The 21116-nt window shown below is 43.8% G+C and overlaps 1 protein-coding gene across 1 annotated transcript in view; it reads left to right on the forward strand.

Annotated features, from left to right (window-relative positions):
• The window catches only part of ankrd12 (ankyrin repeat domain 12), a 54725-nt gene that overhangs the window by 27391 nt on the left and 6218 nt on the right, over positions 1–21116 (forward strand). The window contains exons 2-8 of the mRNA XM_080726169.1: positions 1586–1696; positions 5653–5803; positions 9353–9493; positions 10008–10211; positions 13414–13556; positions 15381–15528; positions 16563–21115. Coding sequence (XP_080582295.1) covers positions 1637–1696; positions 5653–5803; positions 9353–9493; positions 10008–10211; positions 13414–13556; positions 15381–15528; positions 16563–21115 — 5400 coding nt within the window. The 5' untranslated portion in view covers positions 1586–1636. The remainder of the gene's footprint in view (positions 1–1585; positions 1697–5652; positions 5804–9352; positions 9494–10007; positions 10212–13413; positions 13557–15380; positions 15529–16562; position 21116) is intronic.

The following is a 21116-nucleotide window of genomic DNA, read 5'->3' on the forward strand; positions in this document are numbered from 1 at the left end:
CTTATTGTGTCTAAAAATACATATTTAGCCACTTGTACGCATGCCCTCAACCACTGAAATCAAAATCTTTAAAATCGCTAAAACGATAGAACGCAGTACGTTAAAACATTTTAACTCATCTTTTCTTTTCTCTAATTACAATCTAAAATATGAACCCTTCTTGTAAAAAAACAAAGTTGTCGTTTAATACACCGATTACGTGTATTATATTTTTTATTTTGTTGGTTTTTATTTTGTTTTTTAATGCTGTGGTGCATTTGTATTGTTTTGTCTACCTCTATCACACTCTAAGATTAATTCATAACAATGTTTCATTGAAATGGTAATATACTTTTTGAATCTTAAGACTGTAATTCTTTGCTATATAGAAACCTGTTTAAGAATGACTGCTTTTTATAGTAGTTAAAATGTTTATTTTAACTATTTTAAAATGGTTCTATTTTTGGCAAAGAGGTTTGGAGTAGGGGGGAAAAGAACAGATCAAGTACACGTTTTCTAAGTATTGAGGGTTTATTTATATGTAGTGGGGGTCCCTGCTTCATCTCTCTCCTTCAGCTAAAAGTGTCCTTGTCCTTGAGCTGAAAAACGTTTTAAAGATCCCGTTTTATTTTTTTGGAAATTCTGTTTTTATTTTGATCATCATAACATTCCTTGATAACTTCAGTATTTCACAAATTACAGTCTTTGATGACAAATCTTTCAACAATAATAACAAAAGAAAAAACAGCAGCAGGGCAGTTACAATGATCGGGGAGAGCTTTCCCTTATTCACACTTATTTTAAGAGCAAATACAGGTGTACAAAATAAAAAATCTAGGCAAATTTACGAGAGGACAAGCATTACATTCATAACATCACCTTCCACACCACATCACATCAGAACAGTTAGCCAAAGTCAGATCGAGTCGGTTTCATGTATTCAGTCCACTTAGACCAGATCCAACAGATTTTTCTTCTTGGTCAGTAGGGGTGGGCGATATGGAAAAATACAATATCACCCAAGCTGTATCACGATACACAATTTTATCACGATTCTTTTTTCAAGTTGTTTTTTATGGATATTTTTCAAGTTACCTGACAAAACTAGACTCTAGGTTCCTTTTGGGAGGTCTAAATTGAACTTACAAGTATGTAACTTCATTTGTATACTGTCAGAGTTAAGTGGAGACCATGACATTTTAAAGTTTGAGAACTACTGATTTAGATCAAAATGCAGGTTTAAATTGAATTCTGCAATGAATCTCTGTATTAATGATTAAACAGGATTTTTGTATAAGGCTCTCTCATTGTATCACGATATACGATGCCTCTGAAAAGGCATATCGTGGAGACATTGTATCGTCTCAACGATAATTATCACCATATCGCCCACCCCTATTGGTTTGTCAATTTTTCCATTTTATGAAGACCCCCGTTTTAAATGGCAAGCAATAATCAGAATAATCTGTGGTGGTAACTTTCAAATCACTCTGTGCTTTTGGTTAAACCCAGTGTGCAGCCAGGTTTAACAGGAGACATGTCATGTTGACAGACATGATACTCACTCTGTGTGATCTTTGTCTTGTGTTTTTTTCTTCTTCTCCAGGTGCACGATGAATTCACTGAGTAGCTGTCACAGCTAGTCAGGTGCCACACCATGGCCAAACCTGGGAGCGACCGAGATGGAGCCATGGTGGATAAGCAGGCGGGGAAGAAGGTACAGAAGCACGCACACAAAAACACGCACGCACGCACGCACGCACGCACGCACGCACGCACGCACGCACACACACACACACACACACACACACACACACACACACACACACACACACACACACACACACACACACACACACACACACACACACACTAAGGCATTCACGAATAGTGATTTTTAGTATTCGAATTATTCGACCTCAAAGTATTAGAATATTCGACAGGACTGGCCAAACTGTCAAATATTAAGTAAGCAAGAGGCGTTGTGAGCATGTAGATCTGCTTTTTTCACAATATTTATCTGCTGAACCGAGTCACATTAAATGTAATATGTAGGCTACATTATAATATGTAAATGTAATTAAATACCTACAATTCCGAGTGCTTGTCAGGGTAGGGGTCCCCAGTTCAAATATGCTTATTTTGGGGGTCACAGCCTAAAAAGGTTTGAGAACCCCTGGTATAGAGCATTAAGAAAATTCATCCACCAGGGGAATTGACAGCTCATTCTTATGACTTCCTCTCTAGCCAAGCTTTATAAACTATATATTTTTTAAAGAGAAAACAATAAAAAAAAAAAAAAAAAAAGCGAATATTCGACTTTGGTGAACAACGTAGAATAGTGACTTTGATATTCGAATATTCGGTGAATGCCCTAACACACACACACACACACACACACACACACACACACACACACACACACACACACACACACACACACACACACACACACACACGCGCGGTAGCACTGCAGGTGGCAAACTTAAGTGATGAGGTGTCTGCTCTTTTGACTGGGCACCGCCAGCCCTATAAACGTGAAAGTCTCTAACTGAGTCACTGACTAATGAAGTTACACCATTGGTCGGCCCACCCGAGTGTTGGCGTTTCTCCACACCTCGTTCCTCGCAAACGGTTTCCTATTATGTCATCGGGGGCCGTTCACAGCGGCTCCACAGTCTTCAGTTACGTCCGCAGGGGTCTTCAATTACGTCCTTAGGTCCTCAGAATTCATTAGAATATTATTGCACGCCAAGACCGGAATATTTTGCTGCTGCTGGATCATATTAATATCTTGAATTACTTAAAATGAATGAAGTTGTCAAATGTTAAACACATTCATTACTAGGCTCTCCTTTATCACACTGGTTCTCAACACGTGGTACAGGGACCAGCAGGGCACCAAGTGGACCCTTAAGCCTGGTACATAGTCTGTCAAAAAAGCCAGACCTTTTTTGGACAGGGTATAAGGCAATGACTACAAATCACACCTTGCAGAATTTCACAATGGTTTCCTCAAAACGTTGTTTTGCACCTCTGAGATGTTATGACCAGTGTGATTGGTCAGAAGTTGGCCAGAAGTTAAATCTGGACGTGAAAAAAACCTTAGCCCAAAGCATCATTGTGTCAGCAGTGTAAGCCTGTCACAATTATACATACCGTACATCGACTAATCGTAATTATTTGAGATGATCAAAACATTTTTCCTTAATCGTTTCTATGTTGAAGGTGTACAAAATGTGTTAATATTCTTTAGCACATTTTGAATGAGCAAGGTTTAAGGCATTAAGAAGTGGTGGAAGCCTGGACCGCTGGCCTAGCGTTCCTGGAACTTACACTTTAATGTAGCCTGACCGCCGCATTGCAGGTTCGAGTCCCGTTCCCCACGATATTTGCTGCATGTCTCTTCCCATCTCTCTCTCTCTCCCCCTAGTCTCTCAAGAACAGCCGAACTGAGCTCGAGTTACAACTGAGCTCCAGTTATTAGTGATTACAACTAACTTAGTTGTTTGTGAAAAGAGCGACCAAACGTTTCCTTGACGATGGCTAGCCAGATTGCTCTCCCCCGTTTTCTGTTCATCTCCACTATACACTATAAATAAAGGCAGAAAAGCCCCAAAAAAGATCTAAAAAATAATACTTTGGTGGCAGTGAGTGCATCTCTCCACTCCGACATGTCTCCTTTCCGACATGTCTCCATTCCGACACTAACCCTATCTCTAACCCTAACCCTAAACCTTAGGCCCATGGGAGTGTCGCCACTCCGACAATAAGAAGTCAATTTTGGAGTGGCGACATGTCGGAATGGAGAGAGCCTCCCGTTGGCAGTATGTATTACTTTCGTACTCTCTGAACTGAACACCTGTAAAGGTTACATTTGCGTCAAAGTTCACCAAAGTTGAACTCCACATAAGGCTCATGGTGCAAATTTGCTTCACAGCTGGAAGATCCACCGCTTTGCTCGCATAGACTGGATTTTAACAGGGAGTGAGTATTCAATTTGAGCATTTGCGACCGTACCCTGACAGGAGCCATTGCTAGGCAACGCTGAGTAGATGTTATCTTATGTTGTAGATCTGCTCTTTTTGGTATGGGACACTGCCGTGGCACATATTTGGATTTAGGTTTTAACTGAAGTGCAACATTGAGATACTTTGACATTGTGTCCAGTCTGTCCACCCCCTAACGAGACATTTACCTGACCAAATGAAATGTAGCAAACGCTCAACAGGAGGCAGTTCAATTCCCCTTGATTTATCAATGATAATCTATCTACCACCAGTCAATATGAACATGTATCTATCACCTATGAATGAATATACTGTATGTACAGACATGTAGACAGAGTCAAGCAGGAGCCATTCATCCTAAAACAGAACAGAATATATGGATGCTTGGTTGTGGAGATTGATGGCTACTGGTTCAAAGACGGATTATCCGAATTCCTTTTTTTGTGTTTAGTTGTTTTTTGTCAAAATATTCATGTGTTTATGAGCTAAACATAGTTGCAGTGCTTTCAGATTTTGTACACAGCTGAACTGTTAGATATGTACGGGTCATTTAGATACTTGTGGCATTCAGCTACAATATTAGTTTCAATTACTAACCATTAGCATTGCAAAGTTATTCGCGTGGCTAACATTACAATTGGAAATGTGTGGATGACCAGTAGTCTCTCTGGGAATGGATGAATGGATGGGCAAAATGTGTCATTTTCTTCTGTTTTGCTTCACCCTGCCTGTCCGTTTATCCCCGGAGAAAACCCTCGAGTGACTCACTTATATTCTTTCTCCCGACCTTTACTCCTTAAACACCAGCTTGTTACAGGCCCTGCCCTGGGAATAGGACTATGGGAGAGAGGCATTATCCAGCGAAACTGGCCTGCTTGACTGCACAACCTAATACAACAACGAATACGGGTTCAGAAGCTCACTCACTAGCTGCCTGTAACATGACCATGTGCACTCTGTTATGTCAGTGTCATGTTTTAGCAAAGCTTTAGTCCTCTCTGAAATATTATCCTGTGCGGCTGATCTCTCGCCTATTGTTGTTTGGCCAATTTCCTGCTAGTTTGCAGAGCTTTGTGATCTCGGAATCTCCAGTTTGTGATCGGAATCTACTAATACTGGATTCACCATCGTTGTAATGTTTACCCGCAAACCGAGGCAACAGTTGTCAAACCCCCGAAACCCCCCTTCAAGGTTGGGCCATACTTGAGCGTGCAGTGCTGCTTCTGGGGCTCTTGGCCTTGCAGCACGCACTGCCGGTGTAGCATGTGCTATTGATTAACATGGCAGCAGCCCAGCAGCACTTTCTGATCGCTTCCATGATAGAGCCGGTTTAGTTTGGGGTCTAAGACACAAGCAGACACACACGCGCACACACACACACACACACACACACACACACACACACACACACACACACACACACACACACACACACACACACACAGTACAACACATGAAATATAGACATACTGCTGTACCTTCATGTCTTTGTTTTTATTGATTGATAATCTTTATCCTTCATAAAAATAACGTATGCTTAAATACTATATAGGCGTTAAAGGATTTATGTATTCATTCCAAATCAGAGCAAATATGCAATACATTTGTGTGTGTGTGTGTGTGTCATTTTATTTAACATTTTGGAATCAATTGTTTCTTTCAGAGCAAAGACAAGTTGTCATCCTTCACCAAAACTCCGAAGCTGGATCGGAGTCAGCTACTGGGGAAGGAAGGGAAAGCCAAGTCTTCCATGAAGCGCAAGCTCTCCTTTACAGCCAGTCCTCCTCGGACAGAGGAGCGAGACTCGGACACGGGTAAGAAAGAGTCTCTCTCTCCCTCTCCCTCTCTCTCTGCCTCTCTCTCTCTCTCTCTCTCTCTCTCTCTCTGCCTCTCTCTCTCTCTCTCTCTGCCTCTCTCTGCCTCTCTCTCTCTCTCTCTCTCTCTCTCTCTCTCTCTCTCTCTCTCTCTCTCTCTCTGCCTCTCTCTCTCTCTCTCTCTCTCTGCCTCTCTCTCTCTGCCTCTCTCTCCCTCTCTCTGCTTCCACTGCTGGTGCTGCTGGCTGGGGCTCCTCCCCCTTCTTCCAGCCATGCTGCTGGCCCCCTGCCATGTCCCCACACTGCCCCCTTGTGGTCAGCTGTGGAATTGAGTCAGATTCTCTAGTAGCATCAGCTGGATTAGCATCAGTGCCACAATTTGTCCTCCACTCCAAACCAAACTATGGCTGTCAACTATCGGTTATTTTCTTAGTGGTTATTTTATTGATGACTTTTTGAAGAATCAAATAATAAAGAAGTGATTTTTTTGAATCATCTATTTAAATATGTCAACGAATCAACATGATTTGTTGTAATTTACTAAATCACTTCACTGATTATACACTTAAACTAACTTACTTTATACTTTGTTGTACAACATAGCCTAACACGACGTGTTGTGAGCTTGTAAAATCTGCTAATCCCCCCTGTGTAATTTGTCAGGTCAGAGACTGCTTTTTTATAATGGAGATCAAGTTCAATTGCATTCTGTTCCCTCAAGCCAAGTCATTTTAAAGGTAGTTAATCAGTAGTTCATTTACAATAATAATATAAAGTTGTTACGATTTTGTCAGTTGGTCGCCACTTGTTTGTAAAACGTAAGAAGACAGGGACAGGAGCTCTCGTTAACTTTCATACATCCTGAAGACAGACAGCTGCACACAGGCCTGTGCTTGTTTTTGGAGGCGTTGCATTTTTTTCTTTCTTTTTTAAACCCTTTCAGTTGTTTACGTCTTTCCTTGTGCAAATACACTACATTCTATTACTGTGATTTAGTTGGAAGCTTTAAGTATAACTTTAGGTCAGATCTGAAAATGGGCTGTTGTATGCTGCAGCTATAATTACAGCAATTCAAAAAAACCAAAGGCTTTTTAGCCGTGTTTTTTTCTTTCTTTTTTCTTTTTTTGAGGACCTACTGATTTGACTGTGCTCATCCACGCTGTAGAGCAAAGCTATATAAACCTAACCGTTTTCCATTGTGTGGTCCTCAGGGTTCCCACGGTCATGAAATTCCTGGAAATATTTTGAAATTAGAAAAATATTTTTCCTGTACTGGAAAAGTTTTGGAATTTATCAAGGGTCCTGGAAGGTTCTGGAAAAAATATCTATGCATTGTCTTTGGTTATTGATTTTGTTAATACCTCTGAAATGACAAATTCAACATTGGCCAAATTGTCAAATATTAGAGGCATATTTTCACAACAAAACCGTGTTATACAAAATTCCTCAACTCTTAGTGCTCGTCAGGGTGCCGGGGTCCCCAGTTTAAATATGATTGTTTCGGGGGTCACGGCCTGAAAAGATTGAGAACCACTGGCATACATTACCTGTCTTTGGGCATTGCACATAGGAGTAAGCGACTCGTTATTGAGCTGAATTATTGTTATATAGTCCTGGAAATCGGGTTAAATTTTCTGGAAAAGTTTTGGAAAAGTTTTGGAAATTAATTGGTAAAGATGTGTGGGAACCCTGTATATAAACCTAACGATTTTCCATTGTGTGGTCCTGCCTTTTTTAGATGATTCATTCTTTTCTTGCGACGAGGCCTGTCACAATTATGACATAATCGCAATTATTTTAGCTAATCGCAATTATTTTTGCTTAGAATAGTTTCCATTCATCTGTGTAAGAAGTACAGCTGGATGAAATTACTAGTAATGACATTCAGTATTTCCAGTATCATTGTTTCCACGTTGCTGTCCACGCTATCTTAACCGCTTTCAACCTCGAGAATCCCCATGTTGTGCGTTTAGGTCAAAACATTTCCAAAATGTTTCTATGAAATTATTATTACGTATATTATGGCCTGACATTCAGACCTGACGCAGATTCTACAAATGCCTTCTAAACCAGTAGTTCTCAAACTTTTTTTATAATTCAGAATTATTAAAGAATCTTTAAAGATTCTCCTAAAATGTTCAAAAATAGCAGATGTACAAAGATGCAAAAATCTAAAATGACCCTGCTGGATGCTTTTCCCAGTTTTAATTATTATTTTGATTATTGGTAATGGTATCATTTCTTTGTGTAATTTAGTAATGGGCAATGTGTTTTAAAGTTGTTTGTTTCGTCTGCCCTGTGTGGTTTTAGTCTTCAGAGCCCTAATTCAAACAGAAATGTTATTTTTTTATATATAAATTATATTCCAATGTTTAATGCCGAAAACAGAATTGAATCATGAAATGCAAATATTTGTATCATAACAAATTAATCGTCAACTACAATTTCACGATGGTGAGACAGCCTTAGATAGTTCTTGCTGTACTGTGCTGTGTGAACAGCACAGTTCCAACCTGTATTGCTGTGGTTGTTCATTCAATCTAGCACAGAGAAAGAAAGGGCTTTGCCGCCACCTTCTCACAGGGATTCAAGTTTCCTGTGTCAGTCAGCTGTGGGATGAAGGGAACGGAGCGAACTCCTCTGACCCTCCTGTAGATCACCCAACATCTCCTGTGTTGCCAGCCATGAGTCATAATCTGTGTGTGTGGCGGTGGGTGGGGCGGTCTTGTCTTTTGTGTGCTTGTGTTGTGTGTGCGCGCGATGGTGATTTAACGTTGGAAGTGCGTGTGAGGAGGAGCGACGAGCCCAAGGGAGCGTGTGGTGTAACACGGTGCTTTCCCCTCTGTGTTCCCTGCCTCCCTCCTCTTCTCTCTACCCCTCCATCCTCTTTGCCTCGCACTGTAGATGACTCAGACCCAGGCCAGTCCAGTGAGACCTGGGGAGAGAGATTAGTGCCTCCCTCCAGGATATATGCAGGTAAACTGCTGCAGCCCCCTGAGCCTCGACACCCACCCAACCTTACCCTGCTCGAATTGTGTCCTCAATTCGACACACACACCTCATCTCTATCTCTTAAATTGCTATGCTGCAAAAGAACACGCACCGACTCTCGTGCACGCTGTCGTTTGTATTTCACCTTCCCCCGTTGCCTGCAACTGGTCACCTCGTAGCTGCCCACGCATGTTTTCTTTTCAGTAGCGACTGACTAGACTGACATTGATAGGAATTGGGAAGCCCAAGCAAACAGCAACTGTTTGCACTTGGCTGGCTTAAAGAGAATGCTGGTTGTTTATTCTTTTCTTAACCCCAACTCTCTTTTCGAGCCTCATGCTTGTAATCTGTTGTCCGCGTGCGCGGCAGATACAAGGGCAGGGCGAAAAGACTGTGCCGCCGAGCCATTGACGTCCCTGTTAGAAAAAGAACATCTTTCCCACCCTTCTATTTCTTTTTACTCAACCCTTTTTTCCCTTTCTTTTATTTAATTTATTTGTTACCATTCCTCATCTCTTTTCTAAACGGTGCATTTCCCTCAAAACGTTCTTCTCTTAGATAAAGATGGGCCGGACAAGAAGAAGGTGAAAAAGGAGCCCGGCAGTAAGAAGTCCCAGTCTTCAACCCTTTTGTTCGGGTACCCGCTGTCGGAACGCAAGCAGATGGCTCTGCTGATGCAGATGACGGCCAACAGTCCAGGTCTGTGTTGCACTGCCCTCTTGCCCTTTCCTCCACTTCCTCAAGATGCCTGCTGCTATATTTACTATGATGATGAGTCACTGTGCTGAAGGAGCGAGAAGCCCTTCAAATGTGCTCCACAAAGCTTCCAAGGTTGTCGGACAAAGGGCTTTGAAAAGCTAACTGTCCTGCTGGTTTAACTGGTTTAAGTATTGGTTGCGGAGACGTATTTTTAACCACTTAATCCCCATCTACTTTGTTGTACGATGAATAGCTAAAATATCCCGTCTACAAGCTCAACGCATTTTTGAGCTTGTTGATCGGCAATTTGAGTTATTTTTTAATTATTCTAAAAGATTTTCAATAAAATAATAATAATTGTTTTGTATACATTTTGCCTATAATGACATTCCCAAAATAAGCGACGGCAGGTCGAAAGTGATTAATAACCGGTGTAAATGTAATGTAATGTGGATAAATCCCATCTGGACAAAAGTGTTAACGGTCCGTATTGCTCTGTGCTCTTTGTCTCCAGATTCTACCCCCAGTCACCCCTCCCAGACGCCCCCTGTCCAGAAGAAGGTTCCCAACAGCGCCTCGTCCAGACAAAAGGACAAGGTCAACAAGAGGAACGAGCGAGGGGAGACCGCACTACATATGGCTGCCATCCGCGGAGACGCCAAGCAGGTCAAGGAGCTCATAAGTCTGGGCGCCGACGTGAACGTCAAAGACTTTGCAGGTACGTTTAGGCCCGTCACAAATTATTACTTGATGATTGCAATAATTTGAGATGATCGCAATTATTTTTGTATAATTGTCATAATAGTTTCCACGTTGAGAAAGGTTCATACATTTTTTAAACATTTTCAAAAATAGTGGAAATAGCAGATCTACAAGCTCACAATGTGTCGCCATATGATGCGTTGTGAGGTTGTAGATTTGCTATTTCCACCATTTTGTCATACATTTTGAGTATAAAATATGAAATAGGGTGTTTTTTTGTTTGTTTTTTTTTCATAATACTTTTTTTTTTTTTTTCTTTTTTTTTTCATAATCGTGACAGCCCTAGGTACAATGCCCCGGCTGGCCGCTCCTCTCATTCCGTTTAAATCAACTAAAGCTTCCATCATGACACATGATCACATGTGTATGTGTAAATGTAAATTGATTAAAATACGTTATGTGGACTGGAGTTGTGATTGACAAGCTGGGAGGAAACATGACACAAGCCACACTAACCTCACCACTAGCCGAGGATTTACCAGCATGAAAATATATTCGCCTGTGTTTATACGGGTTGTGGTTTTAATTTTTTTCATACTGTCAAACAGTCCCCCCCCCCCCCCCAATTACTGGTGTAATTAAAATAATGAGAGGAAAAAACATTGCAGCGGACTGGAAGGAGCTGTAATGCAAATGCTGCTCCCGCTGGAAATAACGACAGGCCAAAAGGTAGTTTTTATTAGTGTTCCCTGATGTAGCGTTTTGATCTTTTTGGAGTGCTGCTAAAAAAATAAGTCTGCCAAGGAGGCAGTCAGAGTAGGCGCACAAATTCAGACAGTTTACAAACTATCCTATGTCTGTTAAGTCTTAGGCCTGATTAAGGCCACATTCTCATAATATAATTCGGTTTAGTCGTGCGAATGGGAGGGGTGAAGTTGCCACATTCTTGCATATTTAATTGATACGTTTGCCCTCACACTGCACATTGTCATCCGAAACAAGGAATCACGAGTCCACGTCAGTCCACAGGACAAGCTGCATAATAATGCCTCCTCCATCTCCCTGTGTTTATTAATTCTTCAAGTTCAACTCACAATGTAACCAAACCACAGGACCCCTGCAAAATTGCGGCGCAGGCGTTAGCCAATTTATCTGCGGCCGACGGTCGTAAATGGGCGATCAAAAAATATAACCAGCGGCGGCCGGAGGGACTCGCAAAATCTACCAGCAATAAACCAGACAGAAAATACTTTTAATAGCTAGATATGAATATCTACGAAGAGGAGGACGTCAACGTCTCTCTCTCTCTCTCTCTCTCTCTCTCTCTCTCTCTCTCTCTCTCTCTCTCTCTCTCTCTCTCTCTCTCTCTGCCCCTCGTCTTGCCCTCCGCTGGATCCCTCTGCGCACCGCGCGTAACAAGCGTCTCCATTTGGATATGATTTGGCACAGAGAGCGACAGAGAGAGCGCGCTTGCGAGCAAGGGCAAGAGACCCACACATCGGCCTATATATTATATTACAAGTGACTCCAGTGGCACTTTCCTTTCATCTAACTGTGAGCAACTCCTCTCAAATAATACACTATGTGCGAATGAGGGAGCGGTGATCAGAAATTAAATCAATGAGGGGAGGAGGCGGCCAGAATGGTCAGACATCTAATGAGAGCGGACGGTCTGGAGGGGGATTTAACCTTTTATAAATAACTATGGATTTAACCTGCACATGGCTCTATATATTGCCTGTATGCCGTATTTGAGACGGATGGATTCACACCAACAGTGAAGCGTTTGCTGTAGCGAATCGAAACCACAGTTCTTTTGTGGATTTGCATTCGTTTCTTTGATTCGAAAAAGAATACGGATGCGTCTTCATACATGCCCAAACGTTGTGTATTTTCCGACAATACGTTAGAGGATTCGTTTTAATCGCAATAAAACGTGCCTGTGTGAATGCCGCCTTACACTGCAGCCAAATCCAGCCTGAATCAGATCAGTGTCACATCCAGATTGGAATCTGATTGGTTTAAATGGTCACATGGTCACATGGAACCAATCAGATTCCAATCTGGATGTGACACAGATCTGATTCAGGCTGGATTTGGCTGCAGTGTAAGGCGGCATTCACACAGGCACGTTTTATTGCGATTAAAACGAATCCTCTAACTGGATTTGTCTGCAGTGTAAATCAGGCCTTAATGTCAAGTATAGTAATTGTTGTATTCTTGTCCATGGACCGTTCTAATCATGTTTTTCATGACATGGCCGCTGTCATTTAAACATTTGTTGGTTCATCGTATTTCCCTTAATGAATCCCAACCTTACTACATACTGTTCCACACTCTTAAAGACTGTCATAAAAAAAGGTAAATCTGATCAGCTAATATAAGTGATGACGTCACAGAGTGCACTGTACTGTTCTGTCTGCCAATCCGTCACCCCTTCCCCATACCAAGAAAACCAGGAAGTGACCTTAGATGAAAATGTCTTATTTCTAAATCTGTGTATATTACCCCTCAAATAATTTAGTTATAGAAACATTTTCATGTCAAATAGTTAGTTTATGCTTATTTGTGGAAATGCTGAAAATGGCTATGCTGGTGAATTTACCGCTCCCGCTGTCGGGCAGTTGAACTTAAAGGTTGGATTTTAGCCGGAGAGGAGGGAGCCAAAGCCCGTAACATAGTCGGGTCCGCGGTGGAAGCCTTTACACCGCGGTGTAGTGCCGTGTAGTCTTTTTGAGTCATAAAACTACAACGTTAACGCTCAAAAAGACTACACGGAACTACACCGCGGTGTAAAGCCTTCCACCGCGGACCCGACTCTGATACGGGCTTAAGTCGGGTTAGGGCGGCGGTGCTCACTGACCGTGTCAAATGCCGTGCGGCAGCAGACGGACAAGCAGAGTGGCGATTCTAGTTCACATGAATGATATTGATATTGATGATAATATGAACGGGCACATATATTTTATATGTGCAGAATTAAAATTAAAATACCTTTTATGTTGAGTCCACTTCCTCAATGTCCTGGTCAGTGTGAGGTCTCCGAGAGGCGCTGCTCTCTGCCAGTGCCAGAGAGCAGCCAGCGATACAGTCATATACGGTCCACCCCATTTTCAGTCTGTTTACAGAGAGACCACGTGACCTACTGTATGTTAAATTCCGGGGCGTGACATAGCCTCTTTGACTGTCTGTCTGTACACTGTTTATGTGCTTTCCAGGCTGGACTCCTCTTCATGAGGCCTGTAACCTTGGTTACTATGATGTGGCTAAGGTTCTGATAGCAGCAGGTGCAGAGGTCAACACCCAGGGTCTGGACGATGACACGCCACTCCATGATGCTTCAAGCAGCGGACATAAAGACGTGAGTTCCACATCATTTCAAAACAATTAAAGTTGAAAACCTAGATTTGATTAACCCATTTAGGCCTAGAATTATTTAATGCTTTAACTATTGAAAAATAGCAGATGGTGCCGCGCTGCAAGCTTGTAGATCTGCTATTTTTTTTTTTATCGTGAAAATGTGTGCACATTTTTCAATTTGTATTTTTCAAAGCAAACTTTTGTAACTCAAATCTCTGCCCGGTCCCTGGAGCAACATTTTTTGAGATGGGGGTCTGCGGCCAAATAAATGTAATTTTGGGGGTCCTTGACATGAAAAGGTTTGAGAACAGCTGATTTAGAGGAACGATTTAGAAGTCGGGTCAAAGATCGGGTCAAAGATATTCAAAGACTTGCACACATTTTCACGATTTTTCAAAAATAGTTAAAGCATAAAATAATGGTTACAGTGGTTAAAATCGAATGTGACTTGGGCGCGTTCCAGGTATAAATTCTGAATACCGAAAATAAAAAAGACGATATATCTCTCTACATGTAGCTCAAGTTAGCAGGTGTTGTCGTTGGTACTGTCCGAGTAGGAATACAAAAGGTGCTTCTACAGAGGTGCCAGCTGCTACTTTTTTAGCTGCTGCTAAACCCGCAGCTATGGGCAACTTGATCGCAAATGCTGTTTCTCTGGTTTCCCAGTCCCATTTTGTCCACCTGTGTAGTTGGAGTGTTTGAGTTACAAAGGTATGCATCATTGAGAAGTCAAGATGGGTCATGAGCACTCACTCGCTGTCGCTTTTACTGTTGGCAAAAAAAGAAAGGAGAAAAAAAGATAAGTAATGCATAGCCCATGTGTATTCAATATGTTGTTACTCATCACAAATGTGCTTTTAAGCCAAGTACAAAATTAAGTAACCCTATGCTTTCCTAAGTACTAATAGGAAGTTGAAAAAACATGTTATCTCATTGACTGCCATGTGACCAGATTGACGAGATATAGAGATCGGTCCCCGCTACCACTGATGAGATTGACGAGATGTCTCTTTTATTTCATATTTAAAAAAAAATATAAACCACAACGTGGTGCCGAAGTACCCGGGACAAAGTGCAAGATTCAAGATTCAATACTTTATTGCCATGTCAACAGAGTTGATTGGAATTTGTTTTAGTGCAGCTCTTAAAAGTAAACATACATAGAACATACATATAAACAGACAACACGGGTGGGAATGCATACAAAAAATACAAAAGTACAAAAATAGATTCAATTCAATCCGGTCTGGATAGGAAACGGAAACGGATTCTCCATAGACCTGCCTCTCTCTCCATTGAAAACAATCAATGCTAGCTAGTTCGCTAGTAGCTTTGAGATGCTTCATCACACAAACACACATTCTTTTCTTTACGCCCATGTACTGCAGTGTGCACGCTGATCGTGCACGACCGCAAGTGATTGAATTTTGTCAATCACTTTGCTGCCTCTGCAACAAATATACTATCATTTTAACGCTCATAATTGTTCACCCCTGCTGCTAGGGATTGCAATTTTTTGCACCTCTGTTTTTAAATTATTTCTGTCAACACCATAGGGTTGTAGATGTTGTGTTTGTACAGTTTTTAGGTGCTGGTTAACAGTAGAAGTAATAAGCCATAAGACAATGTCGTACTGCATTGTGGTTTGTGGTTCGATTTATGTTTTTGAAAGTGAACTTTCTGTCAGGCTTTAGGCCACACATGGTCAGCCCTGGTGACCGATTGTAATCTGCTGTTCCTGTATTTTCAAACCAGTTCCTGTTCTTCGCTCAACTGCCTTTATTCCACACTTATGCGTCTCCCCTCCCTGTTATCCTCCATGCAGATCGTGAAGTTGCTGCTGCGACATGGCGGTAACGCCTTCCAGGCTAACAAGCGCGGGGAGCGGCCAGTAGACGTAGCAGACTCCCAGGAGCTGGAACGCTTGCTGAAGGGAGAGCTTCCCCTCTCAGACCAAGAAGACAGCTCCTCAGGTACACAAGGCCTGGGGTAGTAGACCATTGTTGATCTGCACTGACTAATTCAGTGGTTCTTCTCACACGTTTTCATCTGAAGGACCACCGGTCCCCAAAACATAGCCAGCCAACACCACACACAGTATATATACAGATATATTTTGTAAAAGTAAATATTCTTGAAACTTTCATATATTTCTTGAAACTTTCATATATTCTAGATACATTGCACATTCAGTGAAATATTCCAAACCTTTTTTTGTTAACATTTGTAATTGTTATGGCATACAGCTCATGAATATCAAAAGTCCATATTTGAAATTATTACAATAGTACACAAGACCACTCAAAACAAGGATTTATATTAGAGAAATGTCAACCCTCTGAAGTCAGAGAAATGTCAACCCTCTGAAGTCAGAGTAGCTTGAAGTCCAGTGGGAGATTTCCAAAGTCGGTTATGATTTGGGTTCTTTGGCATCTGCAATGCTTTTTACAAAATATTCTAATTTTCTGAGATTGATCTGTATATATTTAAAGGTTTGCACAATCTTTCGCGATGTTTCGAAAATGGCAGATGTACAAGCTCATAGCGCTGCACTGACACGCTTGTATATCTGCTAACAAGTTTTGCACGGCCAAGGGGTACGATTCTCCACAACATCTAATTAACTTGTGCTTTGTTTTACATTGGTGTCGTGTGCCCAAAAAAGGAGACCTACAAGCTCACAATGCCTAGTTTTTAGCACGAGACACTATTTTACAACTAGGTATACATCAATCAGGCTTAGAACAGTTTGGTCTCATCGCAAATCATTGGTCGGTTTATGGTCGGTGGGCGCATTACCTCAGCAATCCATCTCCCAGGTGTCTAGCGCATTTCTAAAGTAGGTAGGCACCCTTGTTATTCAGGTGATACCGACAATAAGCCACTCCGACCTACTTACGTATGCTCCTGGATACCACTATAAATAGGTTTTTATCACTAATACTACAGCTACCATTATTGTTATTATTTATTATATATTAATGAGTCTTTCCCGTTTCCCCCATAGACTCTGAAGACCCTCCATCGGTGAACCCCTCCAGTGTAGATGACATCATGGAGGACTCTGAAGGCGAGAAGGACTCGGACGGCAAGCCGGCCACCATGAAAGCCTCTTCGTCCGCGTCGGGGCTGGATGAGTACGAGTTCAAGGATGAGGAAGAGGAGGAGGACCTGAGCAAAGCCCTGAACGACAGGCACATCCTCCGGAGGGAGCTACGGCAGAGGGAGAAGGAGGAAAAGGATAGGAACCATGTTGCAGCAAAGCAGGGTGGCAAGGGGGACACCTCGTCGTCCTCCTCCAAAGCCAAAAAGCAAAAGGCGTCTCGCGTTCTGCACTGCAACTCGGACACGTCCAGTGACGAGAATGAGAACGTGCCCGAGAAAAGGAACTCGCCCACCTGCTCTCAGAGCTCGGAGGGACTCAAACCAGACGCTCGGTCTAAAAAGGAGATCGTAGAGCCACAAAAAGACAAGGGTAAAGTGAAGAGGAAGAGCAAAAGCCAGAATAAGAACAAAGAAAACCAAGAGGACGGGAAGGAGAACAGTAAGGCTCTGGTGTTCTCAGTCGCCACAGTGTCTGACACCACAGACAAGAGCCGGACGGACGAGGACTCCTTCAAGATGTCATTCAGCCCCAAAGACGACTCCTCCGTCCACCTCTTTCACCTCTCCTCCGTTAAGTCTCCCAAACTGAACCACAGCCTGTCGGACAAGCAGGCAACACCACTAAAACAGGAAAATACTAAGATCGCCATCAGTGACAGTCCCTGTCCTATGGACGGTATGAAATACAACCACTACACGGACACAGATTACTGCACTGAAGGCTCCAGCTCCAAAGGGTGCAAGCACAAGGAAAAGAGCAAGCACCAGCAGAAGGACCCTAATGTTGACGGCGACGACGGCGGTTCCAGCCCTTACAAGGAAAGCAGCATAGGAAACAGCTTAGACAGTGCTGAGGGTGTCTTACGGAAGACAGATGTCGACGGCAAAGTAGTGAAAAAGCATAAGCTAAAACACAAGGAGAAAGACAAACACAGGAGGGAGTATGAGGCTGAAAGAAGCCGCCACAGGCAGAAGGATGCCAGGAAAGACGGCAGCCACAGGAATTTAGAGTTTGACAGGGAGTTCTGGAAAGAGAATTTTTTCAAAAGTGACGAGACGGAGGAGCCTCTGTCAGTGAAAAAGGAGAGCGAAGACAACAGCCTTCCGCAGAAGACCTCAGACACTTCACTGGTCAAGGAGGAGAGAGGCGTAAGAGAAAAGCACTCCGCCAACAAGGAAAAGAGGCTGAGGGCAGAAGAGCGAGAGAAGGACAAGGCTGTTAAAAAGGACCGCAAAGAGTCCTCCGGGAAGGAGGAGAGGGGCAAGGATGAGAAAGCAGACAGCCACGGCTCAGCTCGGATAACGGAGGAGACGCCACAGCTGAACACCGGCATGAAAGAGGAAGTGGAAGAGAAACCCGTGAGCGCCAGCACAGCTGATCAAGACCAGCTGGAGCCCTCAGAAAAAGGCGTGCGCGAGAAGGCTGACAAGAGGCTGCCTGTAAAGGAGAAGGAGGGAGAGAAGATGGAGCGAAGGCATCCTGACAAGGAAAAAAAGGTCAAAACGCAGGAGCACTCTGACAAGGCCGAACCGCAGAACTCAACAGAACGCTGGAGGGAAAAGGAGCGAACGGCAGCCAATTCTTCCCACGCACTTGGTGATAAAAACCACAGAGAAGGCGAGAAGCTGAGATCCTTGTCCACAACAAAAAAGCACGAGGACAACAGGAAAAATAAAGACAAGCTAGACAAACGGAGTGATAGGGAGAGGGAGTACAGTGGGGGAGAGCACAGAGGAGAAAAGGACCGGACTAGCACTGACAAGAAGAGCAAACCCCAAGAAAAATCCACAGATCACTGTAAATCTGATCGCTCCAAAGAAAAAGACTGTGATAGGAAAAAGAAAGACAAACTTAAAGACGGAGCTCTGTCCTCCAGTTCCAATCTGAAGTTGCTCTTGGAAGACAAGAAGAGCTACGTTTCTGAAAGTGGCAAGGCCGTGCCTACAAAGTCAAGGGAGGAGGTCTTGAAAACGCCAGAGAAAGACCGTGACCGGAGAGAGAGGGACTCTGACAGACACAGAGACAAGGACAGACACAAAGACCGCTCTCAGCCGGTCAAAGTCACCAAGCCCAAGCCCAATGAGACGGAAGCGGACAAAGCCAAATCTGACCGGGCAAAGTCCTCGCCGGCGTCACGAGACACCCGGCCCAAAGAGAAAAGGCTGGTGAATGACGACTTGATGCAGACAAGCTTTGAGCGCATGCTTAGCCTCAAGGACCAGGAAATTGAACAGTGGCATCGAAAGCACTTGGAGAAAATAAAACAGAAAGAGCGCGAAAGGATGAAACAGCGGCCTGCAGCAGACCCCGCAGCAAAGACCAAGAGCAAAGACAAGGCCAAGAATGAACCTTGCTTGAGCAAAGAGCTGTTACGCTCAAAAAGCTCAGAAACTCCTGATAGCCACAGCAGAGACAACAAGCCAGTCAAGGACAGCACTGGCTCCAGGACAATGTCTCTGGATGGTAAGAGTCTGTCATCGATAGGTTCAAAGGTCATGGTGGGTATGGAGAACAGCCTCTGCCGGTCGCCCAGGCCGGATACCGAACGGTCTGGACACATGTCCAGGTCTGTCTCTATGATTTCGGTAGCCAGCTCGGAGGACTCATGCCAAGCAACGACGCTAACCCCAAGGCCCCTTGAGTATGACTCTGACATCAACCTGGAAGCCTCAGACTCACAGCCTCCATTCCTCCAATCTTCCCTCATGCTGCAGACGACAAGATCGCCATCTGTTCATGATAAAGAGTGCAACAGTCTTCCAGATGTACCACAGCAGAGTAACTGGATACCGCTGTCTGCCAGACACGAATCTCCTTACCTTAGGGCTATTCTGGATGAGGACATCAATTCATCACCTATTGAAGCTAAGCCCACTGAACATCCACCAAAGGCCAGTGTGTCTTCGCAGCCAGCAGAGGAGACGAGAATGGCACAGAGCTCTGCAGATTCGGAGGACAGCATCATCAGTCATAAGAATGATGATAATAATTTGACTCTTCAACAAAATGTGAAGTGTGATGTCGATGCTAGCTCTGAGATGGAAGGGGTCACTGTTGGCAATGGTACACAACACATGTCCGCCAGAGACCCTCCAACCAAGGAGCTTGTGCTTCCTCAGCCCAGCCTCCCCCAGGCTAGTGGTCCCCAGGCAGAGTCAACAGATCAGAAAGCTCTTTCAATCCCTGACCTTCCTGTAACAAGGGAAGTCCAGTGTCTCCCTGTGGAGGACGCCAGTGCAGAGTCCGAATGTAGTAAAAAAGACTTGCCTTCCGATCCACCACTGGTATCGGCAGCTTCTCTGTGTGCAGAGTTGGCGTCTCTTACCAATGCAAAGACCCCCTTGCAGAGTTGTAGCCAAACGAGGGAACCCCTCCCAAGTGCCAGCATAGAGAGCTTGCATGAGTCGGAATCTGTGATGGCACCAGGCCCTGACCATAAAGAGACTCCTGTGGAGAGTGCAGCTAGTAACATCGCTGAAAGAGTAGGACAAGACATCGTAGAGACCATTCCGGAAGGCTGCGGATCAGAGACAATTGACACCCCTGTGCCTTCTACTAGCACACACATTCCCAGCTCCAGCGCACAGGAATCCATGCCAGGCGTTGACAAAACTAACTCTGATGTAAAACCTTCCCATGAGGATGTAGATGTAACTAACCAAGATGGCAAGAAATTAAGACCCTTTGTTGACATTGGAGGTTTGTGTTACAGTCCTCAGATGGACAGAATGAACAGCGCAACACCGACGTCGTCAGTCGTGTCAAACTGTGCGAACCTCGAACAGAAATCCGAAGAGACGGTGGATGTTCCACTGAGCGCAAATGCAAGTGCTGAGACCCCTATAATGACTGAGTCTTCCGTAACCGAGGGCAGCCTGGTTTCAGACAATGCTCCTGAGGTTAAAGCAGAACCCTGCTCCGAGCCGATGGATATATCCCCCGTTAAGGAGCAACCTGAGACGTCGCTTTCCTTACCTGCAGGGGAGCCAGTTCAGAGTACTGTCCAGGCGTTGGCTCAAGCAAACTCTAGTTCCAATTCCTCAGGAAGCTCCTCCCCGCAGTCGGGAGAACGGGATTCTGATTCCTCCGGTGCCACGGCCAAGGTCCGCTTAGCGGATGAGGAAATGGATTTCCCTGTGCAACATCCGCGCAAGAGGAAGATGGCCAAAGTCATCGCCTCCCAGGCTTGTTCTGCCACTGAGGGACAGGAGAAAGGCGAGCAGTCTTTGGCTGAAATCGTGGACTCTGTGAAGCTGGAGGAGATAGAGCCCTACCAGACGGAGAGAGCCAACCCTTACTATGAGTTCCTGCATATCCGCAGGAAGATCGAGGAGAAGCGCAAAGTGCTGCTCAGCGTCATACCCCAGCCGCCACAGTATTATGATGAATATGTGACCTTCAACGGGTCCTACCTCTTGGATGGAAACCCGCTCAGCAAGCTCTGTATACCAACAG

The sequence above is a fragment of the Nannobrachium achirus genome, assembly GCF_963921795.1.
Source record: "Nannobrachium achirus genome assembly, chromosome: 5".
NCBI classification, from domain to species: domain Eukaryota; kingdom Metazoa; phylum Chordata; class Actinopteri; order Myctophiformes; family Myctophidae; genus Nannobrachium; species Nannobrachium achirus.